Genomic DNA, 24603 nt, shown 5'->3' on the forward strand with positions numbered 1-24603 from the left:
ATTACTGCAGCAATGATATAGTGCAAAATAGACTCTATATCAATGCTGTGACAGGTAGTACATAGCACCTGCCTGTGTAGAGTGTAGTAGTGTTTTGCCCCCATACACTGTACTTTTCCTGTTAACAATAGAGTCGTGCTGGTTATGTATCTAACTCCATTTGGGGGGAATTTCTGAATTAAAATAACTTGACTTGCGGTACATATTAAAGTTCATATATAGTTAATATGGTCCTTTTTCTCTTATGATTTCCATGTCTGATCATGACTTTCATCTATATAACTTTGTTCTCAAGATTAAGAAAGGACAGCAACAAACGGATGGCAGTGGAAGTTTATAGGGTAGATGTACCAGTTTTGGCCAGTGTAGTACCAGTTCTGGCCAGAAAAACAAATTTAACTTAAAAATATAATCACAAACGAAACAAACTTTTATTGTTAACTGTGTGAACAGTTAACAATAAAAGTTTGTTTTGTTGGACAGATTTGAATATGTGGTGATTATATTTTTAAGTCAAATTTGTTTTCTGGCCAGAACTGGTACACTGGCCAAAACTGGTACATCTACCCTAGATCAACAATTTTTTTAAATTGCAACACAATAAGTACTCTCCAGGAACCAAGTGGATAAAATCACCAAATACTGGTAGTCGATTGTGGATTTGCACATGGCCAACAGACTGGCCATGTGGAGTTTTCTGGGTTTTTTTCATGTTTAAAACTTAAATCCTCCTTGGTGGATCACTTGTGTCATGTTGGCGTAACTAAATAAATCAAACTAATTCTGACAAGCTTTTATTTATTGTGACATCATCACAATGCCAAGCTGCAACTTTTCTTCACATTGTTCTAAATTCTTTTAGTAGTGGTCTTGCCCCTGTACATCAGACTTTACCTGTTAGTAATAGTGTCATGTCAGTCATCTATGTAACTGTTTGGGGGAAATTTTGAATCAAAGTAATGTGACTTTTGTTCCAAACCGGAAGTTCATATATAGTTAATCTGGGCCTCCTACCCCTAAGCTTTTCACATATGATCTTGACTTTCATCTATCTAACTCGTTTCTTGAGATTAAGCAAGGACAAAGAGACAGATGGTTATGTTTTAAGTGGTTTTTGAAGGTGCTGAGTTTAAATATTTGGCTTGTTTTTTCAAAATTCGATTGGTTGGCAGATTATCATTTGATATTTGGCTGTGAATGGTACAGTTTCTTAGAGTTAACATTAGAAAATATTATGATATCTGAAAAATTTAAGATATATTTTCAATTCCTATCTTCTTTTCAATTGAATTTGTGCCATTTTGTACCATCTGAGTATCACAATAAACATGACAATGGTAGGCTGAAATAAGCAAACTCATTATATGATTTTTGTTTTAAAGTTTATAATATAATATAATATCTTACAGTATTTGATTCATATCACTACAAAGGATATCTTAAGTAAGGGTTTATAATACTGAGTGATCAATCTAATGCATTTTAAAAATTCTTTATTCTTCTATCCAATTTAAAGAATTTTTAAAATGTGTTAGATTGGGCACTTGGTGAGATAAACTCTTACATAATATAACCTTTGTCAAATACTATAATATAATAGAAGGATTAGAACTACAAAATAATCTAATAAACTTAATTTTTTCTGTTATTATTTTTTGCCCAAGCAACGCCAGCCTTACCTGCTAGTAATTTATATTACAGAAAACTGATACAAATTTTTATATTAATTTTCTAGATGGAGATCTGTTGTGATGCTGTATCTTACCATCAGAAAGATGTAAATTTTATGACTGTCTTGTCTTATTTGGTTCCTAATGATGTTAAGAAATTTTATTTCTTGTGTTTGGATCATATGCCCAAAGACTGTCCAAAAACTGCAGAAGAATTTTTTTTATTATGGAATACAAGTGACAATGATAAATATAATTTATTAAAAGAACTCTTATTTTACATTAAAAAATATAAGCTATTGATCATGTTAAATACTTGTCGCCATCAGATGGAAACAAACCTGAAAAAAGGTTCAGCTATTATTGATTCTGGAAGGTAAGTTCATTTCAATTAAAATATAAGTAAAGTATATTTATTTATATAGGTTTTAATAATAATCACAAACACTTAATGTATTTCATTTTGATGTGTCAAGAGTATGATCTTTGTATACTTTTTTTAAAAGTAAACATTGAGCATTGAATGGGATTTGTTAAATCAAAGGTTGATGTCATATTTTTTTAATAAAATTATAAGTATTGCAACATATTGCTTATATAAATAAAGTAAAAAAAATCTTCAGCACTTAAATTATAAAATTTTAATATTTATTAGCTAACTAAAGGATTTGATGTGAATCATTTTGATTATATTTTTTTCATATGCACTTCTGTCAGAAAAGCCTGTTAATATACAGTAGTATTCAAAATTAAAACAGACACACAAATGTGCATAGAAACACCACAAAAATGAATAGATTGCAGTGAATCATCCAAATGCCATCTAAGAGGCATGCGTGATAAATTACTGATGTATCAGGAATACTTCCTGGTTTTAGTGATCTCAGCAGAAAATTGCTTGTTAGAAACAATTTTTCTGTATATATATAGCACATCGTATTTTGTCACATAGGTGCAATTCTATTGTGCTCATAGAAAGTGTGGAAAAAATGTGTTTCGAGGTGAAACTGTTGACATTATTTCATGTTGTATCTTATCCCTTTGAATGCCAATAAAGTTATTTGGACACAGATTACCATGCTGATTGAAATACACATATGCCTTACAACATAACTGTTGCTTTAATATAGAGTTCATCTTTATCTCAACATCGGAGTAAAATTCTTAAAATTCTCACTTCCGTAACCTGTTACCGGTGCATTACATATAAAAAAAATACAGTGGGTGACAAACATTGTCACCCACTGTATTTTTTTTATATGTAATGCACCGGTAACAGGTTACAGAAGTGAGAATGTTGCTTTAGTTTTGGATACCAGTTATTAATGATGAATTTTAAGTTTTTCAGAAAAATTTAAAATAATCTATTCCAATGTTATGAAGTTCCTAATTTATTTGCGAAATATAGTTTCTTTCTTCCTATATGATTAATTATATAATATTCTCTCTATGTTAAAATTGTGATTAATATAATTTTTAAAAATATTATTTTTATATTGTGAAATTCTTTAAATATTTATATACTGAACTAATATAGAAGTTATTTATTAATTATTATTATTATTATTAATGTATTTATTTATTTTTTTAAAATGTTAACTTACTCCCTAACTAAACTAATCTCCCATAACCTAGGACATCGCGGGCTGCATAAATACATTATGCCGGATCTGGCTCGCATAATGTATTTATGCAGCCCGCGATTAATTTTTTAATATTAGCTACTTAACTTCCAATAATTGGTTGAATGGATGATTCGCAATACTTCTTCATTTTTTTAAAAATTTCCATTGTAGAGATTTACATCTTTTGTATTTGTCTGTTATAAATTTACACTATATGAAGAACGAAAGATCCCACACTCACTGAAACTCGTCTGCCATTCTGACATGTCACTCTGTTTATGCTGATGTGTGATGCACCGTGCCATCTGCCTGTTGACCTGTTTTTTTTTTTTTTTTTTTTTTTCTTTTCTTTTGCTTGTACGTTTCTTCGCATTGTAAAATGACATTGTGCATGCATCAGGAACTTCTGTTTGAACAAACTTGACCTGTTGCCCAGGTCAGCATATTTGTATTTAACATGATTTAATTTTAATATTTCATTTGGGCCGTGAGAAAATTTTTCTTTCCAATTCAGCCCGGGGGCCAAAACTGTTGGCCACCCCTGACCTAGGACAAACCTAACCAGATGGCTAAAGCTAATAAACTTTAATCTAATTTAACCTAACCTATCATAACCTAACTGGAAACCAAGCTAAGAGTTCCTAATCTAACTTACAACTAGGACTAACTAAATTTAGACTGAAAAAGAAGATGGAAAATAACAATTAAAATACAAAGTTGAAAGGCAGCTATATACCGACAGTTGAAACAAAGCAAGGGAAAGCTAATTGCCATCTGTGTCCCCAGAGTGAGTGCTTTCAAGAGCCCCACTAAGGGATATGAATGCAGGTAGATGATGGAACATTGTATGTGTGTAAATGAGTTGGTGCAGGTTGCAAGGCCGGTTGTACCCTTCCAGAATAGCAGCTCTCATTAAACTATCCCTAACACGATTGTATCTATTGCAGTGAAAAACTAAGTGAAGTGGTGTTTGGTTTTCCTGAATACCACAATCGCATTGTGGATTGTCCCCAAGGTTAAATCTATGCAAGTATTGCTTAAAGTTTCCGTGTCCTGTAAGTAGCTGAGTCAGGGTGTAACTAGGGTTAAAGTGGTGAAGAATCACAGTAGTGTCAACCTTGGGGATGAAAGTGTAGGTGAGCCTATGGTCCCAGCTGTCTTACCAGAGAATGAAGATTTGCTTCTTGACATGATTGTAGATGTACGAGGTAGGAATGTAACTGAAAGTACTAGTGACTGAGGACTTTGCAGCTTGTTTGGCAAGATGGTCAGCAGTCTCATTGCCGAGAACCTCCACATGACCCGGGTCCCATTCGAAATCTATTCTAATGCTGTTGTCTAAGTATCTCAGAATGTGGTGTATGAGATGGACAAGTATTAAGCGGCTATCAGACTTCGCAATCTTGTGTAAAGCTATCCTACTGTCAGAATAAATGCAATAGTGTAAGTAGTGTCTTATGTCCTTCCAATGCCTAATGTGAATTAAGCTCATATACCATATTTTACAAACTATAAGATGCACTTTTTTCTTTGAAAAATTGCCTCCAAAATTCAGGTGCGTCTTATAGTCCGTAAAATACAGTAAATAGCTAAAGTTTCTGCCTGTGCTATTGAGCAATGTGAACCTAGTCAGAAGTATGCGTTGTGAAGCTTGCGGCCAAAGTCGGAGTAAACTACAAAAGTGGCATCCACATCGTCACCCATCTTGGAACCGTCAGTGTAAATCCTAAACATGGGATGATCACCTGGATCTTCGAAGTAAACGTCAGGGACAAGCTAATGGGAGGGGTGGTAATCGTAAGTCAGAAAGGTATTTTTTGATATCATCAACTTTATTACTAGACAATAATATTTAATTTGCAATCATATTTAAAGTGGAACATATGCACATTCGATTCATCGTATTGTTAGATATTATTTAAACATCTTGGAACACGTGCGTATTGTATCCCAAATCGAATACCATTCAATAGATATTCAAAGGTTAATGGCCAGCTTGTTTGGAATAAAAAAGGAAGCCTGAGGAAGAACTCAGAAGGGGTTTCGAAAATGTTTGCAAATATCAATTTTTTGCATTCCGGTTAATTGGTTACTGTGAGTTGCTCCCTCATTTATATGCTTTTTGCAGTAATAATTAAATATTTTTTTGCACATTACATTCTCCATTATAGAACACTTCTGTTATATGTTTTTCATTTGTATCATTTCACTTACATATCATATTTTTTTGTACCCTATAGCACTTTTTTTCACTTGTATATTATACATTTTGAAATGGAAAATTTTAAAGTGATGATTAAAAAAATCTAGCAATGAATTACATAACTCTCTTAGCTGTTATGAGATTTTTTTAAGAAAAATAACTTTTATACTATTAATAATAATGAATAAAGTTGTGTGTAGCCCATCTGTTATGGTATTTTATTACAGAAACTTTTATACTTTTAATTATTATGAAATGGCAAAAAGGTGAGGGTGGAGATGAATTTCATAAAAAATTGTAAATGTTAATAAGGAATAAAATCTTCATTAGGTCCGATCCCACTTGAGATATACATAAACTCTATTTCCCCATCCCCTTGACCTTTAAACACCAAAAAATAATCATCATAAAATTACCTAAAAAAATTTAACTTTCTGGATAAAGAAAAATAAATCAAAACTATGGGAATTACCAATAAGGTCCAAAAAATTTTTCAAAAGAAATAGTATAAACACCAAACAGACTTCAAAATATATGCAAATATCTGTGCAATAATTCTAAAAGCAGAAGTAAAAATTAATTGTCATGTCAAGGCAATAGATAGTTTCTCCCAACTACATTCTTTTCCCCAAGTTCAAATTTCCTTTAAAAGGATAGCATTTTCATATAGTGGAAGAAATTCATTGTACAGAGACAAGGGATCTTAACAACATTTCAAAAACTACTTTGCTAGGGATGAACAAGCCAAAGAAATGTGCAAACAAGTGCATTGATCAAGGAGGAACATAGTAAAAATAAAATATGTCCATATAAGTTATCTGTGTTTTGTAACAATTGTCTAAAAAGTTTTGAATCTCACCTTGTACATACACTAAATTGAAAGTTCTTTGTTAAGAATTATATGTAAAAATTCAGTTATATAGTGTTGATTTGTGCAGTACTATACTTATATGATTACTAAATTCACTCTAAAAGCAATTCAAAAGCAGTTCCATTTGTAGATTTTTCTCACTTATGTGGTATATGATTTTTTTTTTTAAATTTCCCTGAAAAATGTACAAACAGGGTTTGACTGTGTCTAGAATAATTTTTGAAGTTTTTCTGTTATTCAGTTTTTGGCAAATTTGGTTGTTTGCTTTTATTTTACTCTACATTTTAAAGATATATCATATTAGCATTGGTTTTATCATAATATCATATTTTATATTGAGATTTCTCATGAAATTGATGACTACAGATTTGGAAATAAACATCTTAATCTTTCATCAATAATTAATCATGTCATTACTACTTATTTTTTTAGGTTAATATTATACAATCTTTGTGAAGATCTCAGAAATTCAGACATTAACGTTTTAAAAACAGTATTAAATGTAAAAGATGTACCAACTAATCCTGAATGGAGAAATGTTGCTGGAGAAGAGTTTTTTGGTTTTTGGTTGAGAGAAATCACTAAAGAAAAAATTAAAGAATTACAGAATGCTTTAATATCAATAGAATATAAGGAAATCAGAAAATTTGAAGATGAATTTAGAACTTACTTTGGTAAGAATTTATTTTAATAAATATATCTGAATACTATGATGAAAATAAAAAGGGAAAGAGGAAAACCTCATGGATGCTGGATATTTTCATAATATCTAAGACCATGACACTTAAGCAATTGGATAGAATTGATAATTTTATTTGTTCTAAAAATAATGTAATGTATATGTTACAGTCAAAACCCGTTTTTAGTTAGAACGCGTTTTAACTAGTTGAAACTAGTTTATACTGGATGTCTTTGTTAAAACCCGTTTTGTCTAGTTAAAACTAGTTTTAACTCAAATTCATTTTTGACTAGCAGTAAATTCTACTTTTAACTAGACAAAACGGTTTTTAACAAAAACAGCCAGTATAAACTAGTTTCAACTAATTAAAACACATCCTAACTAAAAACTGGTTTTGACTGCAACATATAGAGTGATTCGAGGTAAGATGGTAAGCAGGAGAAGATGCCTACTTTTTGATATTTTCAAACGGTGACGTCAGATATTGTGACGTGTTTGTACGATGAATCGTTGGGCCAGTATTGAGTGCAGAAACCTGTAGTTGGCTACCGTTGGTTACCTCATTTTCTACATCTGAGAAGAATAAAAGCAAGATAAGAATGAAGTTTTTGTTGTGAAAAGTTTCTAGAATCATTTTAAAACTAAAAGTTAAAATATAATTTATTAAAAATTGCGTAAAACAATTAATGTGTGATGTAGTTAAGGTTTTAAAGTTTCCATTGTGAGCTACTGCCGATCCCGATCGGACATGCTAGAACACGTGACTCCACTAGGCATCTTACCCTGACAAATGGGAAAGATGCCACATTTTTCTTGGGGTAGCATGCTTATTTTTTGTTAATCGAATTCCACTATGCTTATTTTTAATAAATTTTTGTTTTCTCGTTTTATTGCAGGATATGCATAGAAATTATATAAGGACGTTTCAAAAAGGTTTTTGGACTGAAACAAGCATTCAGCTAGCTATAGAGCAAGTTAGAACAGGCGGAAACTTAACAATACTTATACTGTGCTGTTAAACTTACTATAAAGTACTTTGTACTACATATGCAATAAATTAAATTTGGTTAAGATATTCGAAAATTAATTTTATGCAATTATATTTATTTTACTCCAATGACATTTTAGGCATCTCATCCCAAGTATCCAGGTGAGATGCCTAAAATGCCAGACAGTGAAAAAGTCGTCATTGTAAACACAATTCATAATTATTTTTGATATACTCCAAAGTTTTATTTGAAAAACATGCTCAAGAATATGATATTTTTGTTAGAGGCCTCCAAAACTCAAATTATCGCTATAATTTCCTTTATAAGCAAAATATTAGGCATCTTCCCCCGAATAACTATACATAACTTTATTTATTTCCCCTAAACATATTTATGTAGCTAAAATTAGTTTTAACTAATGTTAAAAGTTAAAACTAGTTTTATCTAAAATCAAAACATGTACAGCAGTAAATTAACTAGACAAAACGAGTTTTGTCTAGTTAAAACTAGAAGTTACTGCTAGTCAAAAATGAATTTGAGTTAAAACTAGTTTTAACTAGACAAAACGGGTTTTGACTGTAACATATATATGATAGTCTTATATTGTTGCGGGTTTAATAAATCATAGATAGAAGGATTAAATAAAATTGAAAATATAGAAATCTTAAATATTTATTAAAGTTTAAATAATGAAGCAAATTATAATAATAATAATTTTTTTATTTTTACTAGAGAAACCATTTCCTTTAAGAACTCCTTTTCCAGGTAGACCTTGTGGTCTTGCCATCATTTTTAATTTTGAAAAGTTTGATTTTCCATCAGAAACAATTGTTGATAAGACACAGAAGAGACTTATGCATTTGGAAACTAGAACAGGTACCAGAGTAGATGAAAGTAAGTTCATAAACTATAATTAATAAAATAATTTGCTAATTTGAATTAAATTCTAAATTTAAATTGTTTAATTTACAATTGTCAATTGTAACTAAATTAATTCAAATAAATTATATTTTATTAATAAACAGGCTAATCTTTTAAATTGTTAGGAGTTGTAAATAAATATTAAAAATCTTAAAAGTATGAAACAGCTTTTTTCCAGGAGTCATGTATTTAATTTATTTAGTGCTTTTGAGGAGCAAATCATATCCTCATAATAACCAAAATAATATTAAAACATTCACCAAACCAGAAAATCCAGCAGTATAATGTTGATTTAATAAAAATGAATGTTTTCAACAAACTTGTTGATTGTTTTAATATTAATATCAACCCAGTTCTTAGTCATTATTATAACCATATAATTTAAATACACAAACATCTCTGCTTTATGTCAGTAATCCATTTCTGAAAATCAGTATTCTGTGAAAAAACACTAACCAGGAACTTCTTTCAAATTCTTTTAAATGAAAAATTACAATGCATTGCAAACATTATTTTAAAATCCTTAACCTATATCCTAAACATAACTAAAATACTTTAAAACATATACAGTAAACTCCCAATTATCCGGGATAATGGTGGGGAGAGGTGGCACAGATAATCCGAACTCTAATTATTTATTTCTAAAATACAACATATTACAGGTACTCCTCATTTTACAACCACTTGCACTTACAACCAATCGAGTTTTGACCTACAATTTGGCGAATCCCCTTTCTCAGCTTGAGTGTCGGTCAGTGGTGAATGGTGACATGCGAACTAAGCGTACTATAATAGGCAAATAACGTACTATAATAGTCCTTTTATGAATAAATTTGAAGTTTGTTGCATAATTTGTATAATTTTACAATGATCCTATATTCCTGGCACAAGCTTCTCGCTTATCGACCAATTTGCTTAACAATGTAGTCATCAGAACGGAACTCGGTCATAAAGTGAGGAATATCTGTATACATTTCTAAGACAGACAATTATTTTAACATGTTTAGTGCTCATTATTATTAAGAAAATCTGTGATTTTGGTTTCTTTGCAGGAATCTTTTAATGATTTTTTTAATATCATTTCGAATTTTTCTAAGAGCTATTATGTCGTTATACTTGAATTTCCATTGACCAATGGAATTCAAGTATAACAACATAATAGCTCTTAGAAAAATTCGAATTGATATTAAAAAATCATTAAAAGATTCCTGCAAAGAAACCAAAATCACAGATTTTCTTAATACAACAGAAGAGAGAGACACCAGAAGCTCAGGGCAATCGATAGGAAGTTATACTTTGTGCATGTGCCATTCGAATCTCTCGGACCTCCACTGACCCAGCAAAAGGAGAAGACCTCAGTTGGAAGACATTTAATGGCTCCGAAACTTCCATACAGAATTGATCGTCGCATATAGCTCTCCATCAATGCATAGAGGTAATTGTTAGCGGTCTGTGAACTCCCTCTCTCAATGGAAATAGGCATACCTGTTATAGATTAGCCCTGTTGTAAATAATATACTTTGTAATCGCATTTTAACCACATTTAGTCGCATCTAGCCTTCTATAACTTGAATGTATCTAGCCATATGTATCCTCGTGTATCTTAAAGGTTTAATGAATTTCTAACTCTATTTTGTTATCTGTTAAAACCCTGTCACCCTGTCTTATTTAAATGGCACCTATCAACTTGTCCACCCCCCTCACCTCTCAAACAAAAACCATCCTAAAGACAAAGTGGGTGAGTTCTACCAACTCGACGTGTAAGTGGCATTTAGGGAACTAACCCTGTACCCTTGTATTCTCACACTTTCTTCGGTGACTCTTTCATTTCCAAACACCCCTTATGAAGAGTTCATTCATGTATAGATTTAAATTTGTATAGTACTTATTGAATCAGTTAAACATAGAAAAATTTCTGAAAGTTTTGATCCTCATTTAATTATAATGATCTTTTATTTTGTTTTTCTTTTTTAGCTGCACTTGTTAAGCTATGGCATAAACTTGGATTTGATGTGTTAGTATTCAAAGATTTACATTGTAATAGTATGATGCAAATAATTGAACAACTTCAGTCATTTCAGTACACAAATTACGACATTTTCATGGGTTGTATTTTATCGCATGGATCAAGAGGTAAATTACTATTTTATATCTTTGATAAAAATATCTAAAAATTAAATCATAGTATTTTTAGTAACTTTTGTGAGAATCCAGGGGTTGTTTTTCTATAATTTTTAATAGAAAGATGCATTTTAGAAACTTTCCTTTTTCCCATCTGTTTCCATGAAGTCAAAAACAGGAGAATATTGAATATTAACTTAACTGTCAACAAGTCCTTTCCCCCTTGCATCGACCCTCGAAAACAATGAAAGTCAATCAATCAATTAATCAACATTTATTTGTTATGGCTTTCACCTTTACAAAGGGGGTTACAAATTTCTATCAAAATTAACAAATACAAACATTATTATATATAATTATAAAGAAAAATAAGTAATATAACTTAAGTTAGTAAGGTTATATTAACATGTATAATGAATAACAGAAAAATTTATAAATATTATACAACATTGCAGAACTTAAATTATCATCGTATAAACAAAACATATCAAAATCAATTGTCAAAAAAGTATCCTTTAAGTGTTCAGTAATTTCGCAAGATGCAAATAGGTGGTTCTTAATGTTTTCACAAAATCTGTTACATAATGGACAATTTGAGTGAGCCAATATATTTATTCTACGTCCATTTAAAACAATAGTATAGTCAGTAAGTGGTAGTTGTATTATTAAAGATATATTGTAATTTAAATTTGATAATAGATAATATCGAGGTGTTCATGGGGATGATAGAGGTGTTTCAAAAAAACTACACTTTTGCTCAATATAATGAATATCTTGGGCCCAATATTTATCTTTTAATGACTGAAATAGTTCAGCTAGAAAGAGATTTTCTATCAGAAATTTGAGTATAGAAAGCAGTAGAATAACCTAAATGAGACAATAAACGTTTGACTGAAGAAGACCAAGTTACAGTCAAAGAATTTCTACCTATTAATTTCAATTTATTATAAACCAACTTTCTAAGATCAGATTCTGGTAACTCTAAGATTTTAATTCAGTATCTAAAAATGGCCAATGCTAAATGTATAGCCATTGGCAGACAGCCCAATTCGAGTCTTAAAACAGGTCCGGGTTACCGAACAATTAATATGAAATATCAATCTGATAAATCTCAGTTGTGTCTTCTCTAATTTATCAACAAGAGATTATATGATCCCAAATAAGAAACATAAATCCCAAACTTGAGTGTATGAAGGAATCAAACAATCGAAAGTATGACTTAATAGAAGACTGCTTCATTCTAACCATGAGCTTTAATAAATTAGAAAGTTGAAGTTTATATTTTAAAACAATTTATGTAGATGGAAAGAAAATGAACCCTTTGGAGTAAAATAGATACCCAGATATTTGTAAGACGAGACGATCTCCAACTCAGAGTTAGATAAATAAAATTTATCAGCCTTTCCCCAGTCTGCCCCCTCTCTGAAAAACCATTACTTTGGATTAAGCCTCATTAATAAGCAGTTTATTAGACTTACAATAATCCTGTAAAAGGTTATGTTTCCTTTGAAGGCCAATAGGTGAATACGAAAACATTACAATGTCATTGGCAAACAAAAGACAGTTCAATTCTACTTCCGGTGATATAGATATACCCATAGTATTATGACTATAAAACAAGTCCAGGAGATCGCTAACGAATAAGTTAAACAAAATAGGACTACAGGTATAGCAGTGTTCCGCAAAGTGTGTGCCGTGGTCAATAGTTGGTGTGCCGCGGAAAAATGTCAAGTTTTGTGAAGATAATGCACCTACACATAGCTGAGAGTTATGCGAGCGAAGCGCTTCGTTGCACGAGGAGTGAGACAGCCCACCCGCGCGCCGCGCGCATGCGCGTGTCAATGTGATATTGTAACGCTGCACCCCGCTTAGTCATCGTTGTCATGCGCTTTTGTAAACTGAAACAAATCGCTTTTTGCCAGTAACTAGCTGCTAGTTTGTGAATGTGTTGTCGCAAACGTAATTGACTTTTTTTATTACAAATAAATAGACCCTTATACATGTATGTGTGTATAATGGTGTATATATGTATGTGTATATAAATTCCTTAAACCTACCACAAGTTCGTCAAGTGAAACTAATGATTCCCAAGAAGCAGAGTCAACGAAGAAAAAACCTAAGCTTGTTAATCGAAAATATGATGAGAGCTATGTACGTTATGGCTTTATATATTGCGGAGACAAATCATGCCCAATCCCAAAATGGAGAAACTTTGGGTAATAATTTGATGGTGCCCAGTAAACTTTTACGAAATTTAACTACTAAACACCCATCAGTGGCTCAAAAAGACAAAGCCGTTTTTCAACGTTTTGAAAGACCAGTCTAAGAAACAGGTAACTGTTATGAGTTCGTCTTTCAAAACATCAGACAAAGCGCAGAAAGCAAGCTACGTGATCGCTAATATGCTTGTTAAATCCAAGAAGCCTCATTCTCTCGCTGAAATTTTAATTTTACCTGTCTGCAAAGAAGTTATCAAGATTATGATTAGCCAAGAAGCCACTAAGGAAATCGAAAAAATACCTGCGTCAGCAGATACGATCTCACGTCGAATTAATGATATTTCTAGCGACATTCAATCAACGTTGATTGAAAAATTAAGGCTTAGTGGAGTTTTTGCGCTACAAGTCGACGAGGCTACTGTTATCAGTGGTCATGCGCATCTCGTATCAAATGTGAGGTACACTGACGAATATGAAATAAAAGAGGACTTTTTATTTTGTCTGCCACTATCTGGTTATACCACTGCAGAAGAAATATTCAAAGTAACAGACCAGTACTTCAGTGAGTATAATTTGGAATGGCACAACTGCATAAGCATTTGCACGGACAGAACAGCAGCTATGACGGGAAAAATTAGGGGATTTATAACCAGGGCTTCTGAAAAAAAACCCTAATATTAAAAATGTACATTGCTTTTTACACAGGGAAGCACTGATGGCGAAGTCTCTGCCTGATGAACTGTTGTCTGTCCTACAAGAAGTCGTCAAAATTGTCAATTACATCAAGTTGCGACCGCTGAACTCTCGTCTGTTTAATGCAGTGTGTCAGGAAATGGGAGCAGATCATCAGTCACTTCTGTTTCATACAGAAGTACGATGGCTTTCTCGCGGAAAAGTGCTTTCTCAAATTTACGAGCTAAAAAATGAGACCCAGACGTTTTTAGAGGCCTAGGGTTCAGATTTTACTTTTCTGTTTAAAAGAGAAGAATGGGTAGCAAAACTTGCATATCTGGCAGATATATTTGCCAGTTTAAATGAGCTCAACAAAAAACTGCAAGGCAGGAATTCTAATATTTTAACGTTATTGGACAAGATTGAAAGCTTTTGCGCTAAGTTGGTGTTATGGATCAGCCACGCTACCGATGGTAGTAATGAAATGTTCCCAAATGTCATGGCTGCCGATTCAGAAAAAAAGTGCAGGCTTTGATGGTGAAACACTTGTAGCTATTAGGAGAAAAAATGAACTCTTATTTTCCTAAGTGTGACCTGCAACTTATGGACTGGGTACGAAATCCATTTTCAGATAGCATTTCCATTGGATACCTACCGATAAACGAGCAGGAAGAATTCATGGATCTAAAAACTGATCGGACATTAAAACAGAAATTTTTCGACACAGAGCTAGTACATTTTTGGATGCATATAAAAAATGAGTATCCACTGCTTCAAAACATGCTATTGCAATTCTCTTACCATTTGCCACGACCTACTTATGCGAATTGGGGTTTTCAACTCTCAGTACGATTAAATCAAGAAAAAGAGAAAGCCTGAGGACGATCGACCAAGAGATGAGAGCAGCCTTATCAATGATTGTTCCAAATTTTGATTGCCTGTGCTCATTTAAGCAGGCTCACATTTCTCATTAAACATTGTACTGATTTTTATAATAAATAAATACTAAATAAACATTGGTTTTTCCTTCGGTATACCTCTAAAATTTCTTGATTTGGTAGGTGTACCTTGAACACAAAAAGTTTGCGGAACACTGAGGTATAGGACAAAATAATAGGAACACCTGTGAAAGAATGCAAAATATTTATTAGTAGGGAGTTGGGCCACCGTTGGCCTGAATTACAGCTTGTATCTGATGTGGGATTGAGAAATAAAGGTCGTGCAGAAAGTTTAAGGGAATTCGCAGCCATTCCTTCTGCAGAGCGGTCTCAAGTTCAGGTAGTGTGCTTGGAGGAGGAAACCAAGCACAGACTTTGTTCTCTAAAAAACCCCAAACAGGCTCAATGATGTTGAGATCAGGGGACTGGGGACACCACGTGAGATGTTCTCAGTCCCCTGATCTCAACATCATTGAGCCTGTGTGGGGTTTTTAAGAGAACAAAATCTGTGCTCGGTTTCCAACCATGTTTGAACACAGCGATCAGTGTGTACAGGGTTGTTGTCATCTTGGAATAGAGGACATTCTCCAGGAAACAGTATGAAGCATAGGGTGTAAATGATCTGCAAGAATACTGTGATAATGCTCACCTCTGACCTTCTCCCTCAAGACTACAAATGGCCCCAAGCCACGCCACGATATCACTCCCCACAGCATCACAGAGCCCCTCCATGCTTCATGGTAGGAACTAGACAGTCAACATGAAATGCCTCTACCGGTGTTTGCCAGACAAACACACATCTGGTGGTCTGAAATAATGTAAATGATGATTCGTCAGACCAGATGACCTGTTCCTATTGCTGTTGTGTCCAGTTTTGGTGGTCTCAGCACCGTTAGTGTCACTTCATAGCATTCTGCGGTAACACTAACTGCTTTGGGATGGCTACTCAGCCATGAATGCTCGCAGCATGCAACTCCCGTTGAATAGTTTTGGTGGATACAGGGTTCTGGAGATGGGTGTTCATTTCCGAGGTTATCTGCGGCAGTATAGTCTTACATTTTCGGGCAACTATCCTCTTCAGCGCTCGTCTATCCTGGTCGGAAAACTTTGACTTTCGTCCACTGTTCTGCTTCGCAGAGGACACCTTTCCCAGTTTTGTGTCATAACCCTTGACACAGTGGACCTTGAAACACTCATAGGGTTGGCTGTTCTAGACATGGAAGCTCTAGCGAGGCGAGCTCCAATAATCATGCCTCTTTGCACATCAGACAGGTTGGACATAATGGCACTTTGCTGGAAACAGAATTTTCTTGTGCAACTGTCACACTGCCAAATGCTTGACTGATACCTTCCCTTTCACTGGATGGGCAGACTGTTGCGAACGTGGCGGGGCTGTATTGGATGGTCGAAATACAACACATTTCAAAGGGTTGTTCCTATTATTTTATCCTATACCTGTAAGTGGTTCACCATTTATTAGCAATTACCACTTCTGAAAGACAACGATTAACTTCAATTTGAAAAGCGGTATCAGAAACAGTGGCATAGCATGGGTGTCAGCTGCCCAGGGCGGAAGAAAATTTCGTCGTCCCCTTATTTAGGTATCTCAATTTAAAAGACTAAAATATACAGTAATTCTAAAGAACTTTTCAGCAAGACAAATCATCATTATTGTGTATTGTACAGGGTCAAATTTTTACAAGATATTATTATTATTTATTGTGAAATTTTGCCACCTCCTAAAAGTGCCACCTGGGGCGGGCCACCCCTGCCACCCCCACTATGCTAACCATTGATCAGAAAACAATTGTCTTATAAGGTTAATAAAAGAAGATATACCTATCCGAGAAAGCTTCGACCATAAAATATCATGGTCTGTTGTATCAAACGCTCTTGACAAATCAATGAATCCAACATATAATTTATTACATTTCTTAGTCAAAACTAATTGAAAAATTACAAGAAAAAGAAATAAATTGTAACCAACACCTCTATTCACTACAAAAGCGCCCTGACTAATAGAAATAACATGAAACCACTCAAGCCGAAGTTGCAAACGATTAACCAATAACGTAGAGAAAATTTTCCTAATTACACTGATTAGCAATATTGGACAATAATTCAGAGGATCAAAATGATTACCCTTCTTATATATCATTTTTAAGCAGATATTTTTCCAAGTAGTAGGAAAAGAATAATTAGTTTTGAAATTATTAAATAAAGATAACAAATCGTTTAAAGCATTAATCAGGAGAGATTTAATCATCTCAGCCTTAACAGCATATAAGTCAGGAGCTTTATTATTTTTTAGAGAATGCACTACAAATTGTAATTCATCAAGAGAAAAATTTTTGTCGAGTAATGGGTCCATAGTGTCATTAGTACAAATGGACAGTACAGCCAAACATGGTCCAGAGAAAAATAGGTTTTCAAATAATCCGACCAATCACAAATAGAAATGTTGTTATGCACAAGTTTGTTATTAACAATCTTCCAAAATTCAGCAGACTTTTTAATATGCGATAACTGAAAATTAATCTTATTCGAAAACAATTTCTTTTTGGCCTTACAGAGAGATTTGAAATTTTTTCTGAGTTAGAATAAATAATAAATTATTGCATAGATCTTAATCGCCAAAAAGGTCATAAAGCACGATTTTTCTCTCTTTTCAATTGTAAACAGTCAGCGTGAAACCAAGACTTCACAAACTTTCTTGAACAATCATACTTGAAATACATATTACTTTGAACTACAAGGATTCAAGGATCACGTCAACAAAGGATGAATAAAAAAAAAGAGTCCAAAAAAAAACCACTTTTAAAATCTGCATATCACTTGGTAACATTATACAAATACTTGTCCAAACATGTAGGTCACCACACATAACGACAAATTTCAGTAGGCAATTCTTTACTGAGTGGAAGAGAATCAAACCTGAAAGCAATAAAAACTGGAAGATGATTGGAATCAAATTTATTCAAAACCTTAAAGTCCACTATGTTGTCAACTAATTCAGTGTTGTAGCTATCAAATCAATAACTGATGCACCCAAAGAGGAAATAAATGTAAAATTTGCAGGGAAATCAGTAACAAAACGACCATTTAAAAGAATCAAACCAAAAGTTTGACTAAGTTCAAAAAATTCCTTCCCCTATAGTTAAAGATCATATCTTTATACTCTCTAAGGTTATAAAAATTTAAATTAGAACCTGTATATAATGTATCTATTTCAGAAGAAAATAATGAAAGTATGTTAAAACAATTAATTATAAAATGTGAGAAAGTTGACACAACTTAGTCTGTGGGGGAAATCTAAAAAACAATCAAAGGAAATACTAAACTTTTGTTTAGTTTTCATCATCCAGCGATGACATCTCTGATGTGTCATTGCTGCCAAACAAATGATCACCTGACCAGATTCCCACACCGGATGGGGATACAACAGCCAGGCACACATTAGGTGCGGCAGACATTTTTAGAAGCCATGATAGTCTTGGCTCCCACCATAATCATAGTCTCCAAAAGATTACATTGATATTTGTTTGTGCTAAGTGCAAACTTCCTCCTGAACTCCCCAATCTACCAGATAAGTTCACTGCTACAACAGACATCACTCTTAAGGGGGTATGATAATGTTCCGGTTGATGTAAACTCTCTCTCTTGGTTATATTAGTGCTCGCATATAGCCTAGGACATTGACTTCTAGCTTAGGAACACATATCTAAAATTGTGTCTTATGCTTATATATATATGCTTTATTTTTTTTTTTTTTATTAAAGTTTTTAGTTTTGTTAACCTGACTCTATTCAGTCACCCTATCGACTTAACTACAATCTCCCCACTCAATTTATAGCCCGCCTATTTAATACAGCCATCCAGTGACAACGTGAGTGGATCTCGCCGATCCATTGCTGATCAAAGGGTTTAGAGTTTGACACACTTCCCCCCTGGCTTCTCACACTATACTTCATATTACAGTAATTTTCTTATCATTAAAGTAACAGTATCTGATATGAAATTTTGTTTTCAACAGGTAACATTTACACATCTGATAACATTCCTGTTGATATATATAAAGACATCGTTTATAAAATTTGTACAGAAGCTTTACAAGACAAACCAAAATTATTTGTCATTCAAGCATGTCAAGAAAAAATTAATCAGAATGGTAAATGGAAAGTTAAATATAACTCTTGATGTTCAAAAGTTAAGCAATAAAAATAAAAATCAGCATATTTCTTCAAATAAATGAAATGTATGCAAAAGTAAAATATTTTATCTAATTACTTATGTTGAGTTCAAATTTGTAAACAAAATTTGTATAAAACATAATTCCAAGTGCAAACCAGTGTGGTGGAATTGGTAAACAAAAAGTCTGACTCTGACCTTACCCTTTTTTAAAACTTCACACTACTATTCTTTTTATAAGAAAGATACCACTGGGTATCCCATTATTTTTATCTAAAAGTTTTGAATAAAACATCGTACTAAAATTGACTGCAAGAATCGGAAAAATGGATATAACAAATTTAACTTGGAAAAATTTTCAAGCACATCACATCTTAATAACCAATAGAATTCTACTTTTATTAGTTATTATGAAAAATTTATTTAAATTTAATTATTTTCAAGAAAAAAATTAAATACAGTAAAATGCAAAAAAAATAATGATTTGATAAATGATGTAATAAATTGGCCCATAAAATAGTTTCTCCTGCTCTGGCTACTACAAGAATAGTTAATTTCTACCAAGTGTGACTAAACTGAAGTATATAGTAGAATTTCAAAATATGAAATTTGGAAAAAATTGATTATCTTGAACAGACAGATGCAATTGTGCCTCGAGAATGTAAACCAGTGAATAATAAGCTGGAACAATCCTATTAATTACATTTCACAGTTTTCTCTCCATTTTTTAGTTTGTTGCAGTTAGATTCTGATCTTGGTTTTAATTTTTTCATTGTTTTTCTATTGACTGTTTTAAGACCAAATTATTTTATCAAAGCTATAATGAATAGTCATAAATAACTCAAAAACAATAGAAGGGCAGTGAAAAAATTAATTAGTCAAATTAGTCAAAAAACAATTGATATCCAGTGTAAAACATCTTGGATGTAAAAATTATAGCACTCAATATGAAAGTCAAGTGTTTTCTTGGGAGCTCTTTGGTAAAGATAAGTTTGGCTCTTTGAAGCAACATCATAAGTGTTTACTTTCCACATACAATCCCACAACTAACTACAAATGTTCAGTGGTTTTATCTACTTGGCCACTGGTGGGCCTTAAATTAATAAAAACTATTTTCTGAAAGTATAGTGTGTGTTGCATGAGATATGCATAACATTTTGTTATGGAATGGCCTTTATGGGTTAATATCATTTTGATATCTAAATTTATTGAAGTGTCCATTTTATAAGAAATTTCTTTGGTTACTAATTGATTAAAAAGTATTTTTCTTGCATCACATTTTACCAATAATAAACTTTGAGGCCAGAGTCAAAAGAATTTTACTGACTCTGACTTCAGCAACTTCAACTCCACAACACTGATGCAAACAGTCATTTTGTTTCATAGTATGAAGCTTTTGTACAAAATTTGAGATTCCACATCATTTAGACATTGGCTCAGAGGATCACCTGAATAAAGAAATGAGATAGAGAGCAATAAGAAAGAATGAGGAAAAACAAAGTCAGTAACAGCCAGATAACTGTGCTAGAACAAGACATATGACAACGTCCACAACTTAAAAAATTTTGCAGTGTGAAAACTGTGACAGTCAAAATGTTTGTTGCTACATCACAGGAAAATGCCTGAATGTATTTTAACCAAACTTCATATTTTGAATCTGTTGGTCCAGGAGAAGATTTATAGATACACATCATGTCAAAATCTACATTAATTAAATTAAACTGTAACTGATTTCTGTCCGTCTGTCTCTCTCTTCACTAGATGATGACACATGAATTAGTACTTCCTGTCAAGGGATTATCTGTAAGCAAGGTATATTATTGAAGTTTACTATCATATTTGAAGAACTGACATTAAAAAATAATTAATTAATTAGCAAAATCTTTGAGGCATTATAAAAAGGAATGTCATCATGCTAGATGGCACTACATGTACTGTTGCAGGTTTTTCAAACCATTACCAATTGTGTTTGTGATTCATTAGTCCCTACTGTATTTGCATGAGTTTTATTTATTTGTATGAGCAAAGATTATGCCTACTTGGAAATGACAAAACCTTGGCCGATCTTTAAGGAAAAGTAAACAGGAAAGACTGTTTAGAGGTTCAGAGAACCCATCTTTGAGACAGGCTAGGCTTAGTTCTTAGAGAGAATGGCAAGCAATATGTTATAATGCATTTAGCTTGTAAATTCTATAAAAGTTCATTAAGAAATGAAGGCAAGCTGCTCTACAAGTCTCTGAGAGTGCCTCTGGTGTACAAGGAGTACTATGATTCCTTGGTGCAAAAAGCTTTGAAGTGCCTTCATTTATGACACTCTTTTAGACTATAGATCATCAGCTAATATTGGGTCTACGGATAAAGTATGTGGGTACTGCAGTGCTCTGAAGTGGAAGAATAAATCACAAAGGATGTGCTGCTCTTCTGACAAAGTTGAACTGGATGTTGTTCTTGCTCCCTCTGAATCTCTTCTATCACCATTAAATGGGACTCATCTTGACACAACATTTCTTAAAGAACATTAGGGCTTACAATAGTGCCTTTCAAATGACAAGTTTTGATGCCACTGAAATAACTTGAAAGAAATTTCCTGCAACATTCAAAATTCAAAGATAGATACATCATTTAATAAGTTCTTTACTTTCTGCACAAGATGAAGATGCCAAATATCTTCTTTTTATGTTGCAGACTATTATTCCTTGTTAAGTCAAAGAATGGCTCAACTTCCAAGTTTAAAGTCCATCTTAGTAAGTGATTTGCAGAGAATGATGCATGAATGTATGACAACTCATATGTAGTTACTTTTCACGTGGCCAACTCTATGTTGCATGCTCATGTGTTAGTAGCTGCAAATCTCTGTTCATTTGTGCTCCTGATGATAAAACATGAAATGTATATCTCGACATTATTAAATAAGTTTATCTAGAAAATATCCTGCATTTTTAATAGGAATATTATGAATCTATAACAAACAATTCTCTGCAGATATACTCTTTAGGTAAGTAAGTATAATTTCACGAAATAAGTATCTCCCATCAACAATGGATAATACAGCTAGTTAAAAATAAAATTTAATTTGTCAGAATTGGATATTTTGTAAAATGTTTTCTTAGTTTATAAATAAGATAATTAGCCAAAAGTTTTTAAAGCATTTATTATAGCATTATAGTTTCTCTTTGGAATCGTTTTCAAACAAGTCAAGAACATCTTTGAATGGCTTGTTTGGAATATCCAAAGACCATGTCTGTGAAAGAAGACCATTAATTTCTAAATGGAAAATGCTGTCAAACTCACTGCTTAATAGCATGTAAACTTGATTAAGGCTTTTCTGTGTTTGTGGAAGAATAGTCTCCTGACAAGTAACATCTAGAAGGTTTTAAAAACACTCAAAAACCAGAAAATGCAGCAGAGAAAAATTTAGATGATCTTTATTTACAGAGACTGTTGTTAGTGACTCTTTGATGTTTTCTCAGAGACGAATTTAATTGAATTTGTATTAAGAACATTGACTTGATTGAAAGTGAATGGGCCACTGTATCTTCACTGATGAATCCTAGTTCAGTCTTCAAACTGATTTTTACCAAGTATCACCAATCACTTGATGGAAATAGCCTTTCTGGTATTATTCCACAAATATTTTAGAAAGAGATAATTTAGGAGATGGCTACATCACAGTCAATGACTATACAGATCTTTGTCTTCTGTAATGGTACTGTACTTTAGCAGGCATCAATTATTTTGATGAGATTCTGAAATTTGTTTATTAATCTCATGCTGATGGATGATGATAATGAAACTATGAACTGTATTAAATAGCCATTTAGATCATGTGATCTAAATACTATTAAACATGTTTGACAATTCACCTTCCCAAAATTTTCCAATTTCAGAACAGACCTGTCTTTTTACAAAGATGGTCATTCATATCTCAAACATTCATTGATAACTTAAAATATATAAATTTTGATAAAAATTCATAGTTATTCTTTTCACTTTTCTAACATTTCATCCAGGGTGAATGTTAAAATAGCCATAAACTGGTATTAAAAACTTTAAAACCATTACTTTGTTATTTTTTCTATTTTTCTCATATATGCATTTTGACCTTCCAATCCTCACCAGTATGTTATTACACATCGTAGAACATAGTTTTGCCTATAATGAAGAGAACATTTTGCTATTATGAAAAATTAAAAGATAAAAATGTAAATTTGCTAAATTTAAATATGGGTATAAATGTGTCATCAGAGTGGTACACAATTGTAGGTGGTACAGACACAAGAACTTGAATGTTATGGAGAAATTTTGTAAAGAGTTGTAAGTTTTTTAAAAAATAATATGTACCTTGTATTTTTAGTTTTATGACAGTATTTATTATTTATATGCAAAACTATGTCCTATGATGTGTAATAACACACTGATGAGGATCGGAAGATCAAAATGCATATATCAGAAAAATAAAGAAAATAACATAAAGTAATTGTTTTAAAGTTGTTAATACCAGTTTATGGTTATTTTAACATTCACCTCAGATGAAAAATCAGGAAAGTGAAAAGAATAACTATTCTTATCAAAATTTATATATTTTAATACAATTTTAAGTAGTTCAACCCAACTTTGGTAAATACAAAAAGTTAAGTATAATTTTTTCTTAATTTTTTTTAATAGATTCATTGATAACCTTATTTGTAGTGTACCAAGTTATTGTAGAGCTCTTATTCCTGTTTAAGATGATCATATGGCATATGGAAGGTGGCTTACCAACAAACTTTTATCTAGTATATTTAGATATTGCATAATTTGTACATCATGTTAAATTTTAAAACAGTTCTTTCTTTTTTTAATGTATTGCAAGCAATATGTTATAATGCATTTAGCTTGTAAATTCTATAAAAGTTCATTAAGAAAACATTTATTTTGTATTTTTATATTTATTGCTTAACTTTCATGCACAAGTATAAATTATAAGTCTTAATTATAATTTGTATCTTTATAAACGATGCGAAAAATACACTGAGTTGAGCGTTATATGCACATTTGCTTGTCGCAAGTACTTTCGACGAATCTTATTGCCGTCGTCGTCAGGCAAGTACATAAATTTGCCGAAAAAACTTTAAATAGAACTAATTCGATATTGAATAGAATGCGTAAAGTTTTGCTAAAGCCATTAAGAACACAAAAAAGTTCAAAAACGTTCGAAAACCAATCAAGCATCTGGTTCCATGGCCAGTGAAGTTGTGCATGCGCGGACTCAAGCTCACGCTGCACGTATATTAGACAATGCTAAAACGTGCTCAAAAGCTTGCACAGCGTGACCCATACATTGGGCAGATCGAGATAGGAGTGTTGCATGCATCCAAAGTGGTGGTAAGGAGAGATTCCCAGATGAAAACAGTTTTTCTATTTTTACAGCTCTTGAGCATAAGTGCTTACGACCATAGCCTGTTGTAATCTTGTTCGAGTACCTTTCTTGTAAGCTCTGTGGTGTGCCTACCCCTCACCACATCATC

General features: G+C 32.5%; 1 protein-coding gene across 1 annotated transcript in view; it reads left to right on the plus strand.

Moving 5' to 3' along the window:
• LOC136984887 (caspase-8-like) overlaps window positions 1-24603 on the plus strand; it is a gene marked incomplete at its 3' end in the record, with an annotated part of 38334 nt that overhangs the window by 10805 nt on the left and 2926 nt on the right. Inside the window, 5 exon segments of the mRNA XM_067282032.1 lie at window positions 1736-2046; window positions 6802-7043; window positions 8770-8931; window positions 10933-11091; window positions 18942-19076. Of these exon segments, the coding sequence (XP_067138133.1) occupies window positions 1736-2046; window positions 6802-7043; window positions 8770-8931; window positions 10933-11091; window positions 18942-19076 (1009 nt within the window).

This window comes from Centruroides vittatus, unplaced genomic scaffold, assembly GCF_030686945.1.
Source record: "Centruroides vittatus isolate TY-2023 unplaced genomic scaffold, ASM3068694v2 contig_936, whole genome shotgun sequence".
NCBI lineage: Eukaryota > Metazoa > Arthropoda > Arachnida > Scorpiones > Buthidae > Centruroides > Centruroides vittatus.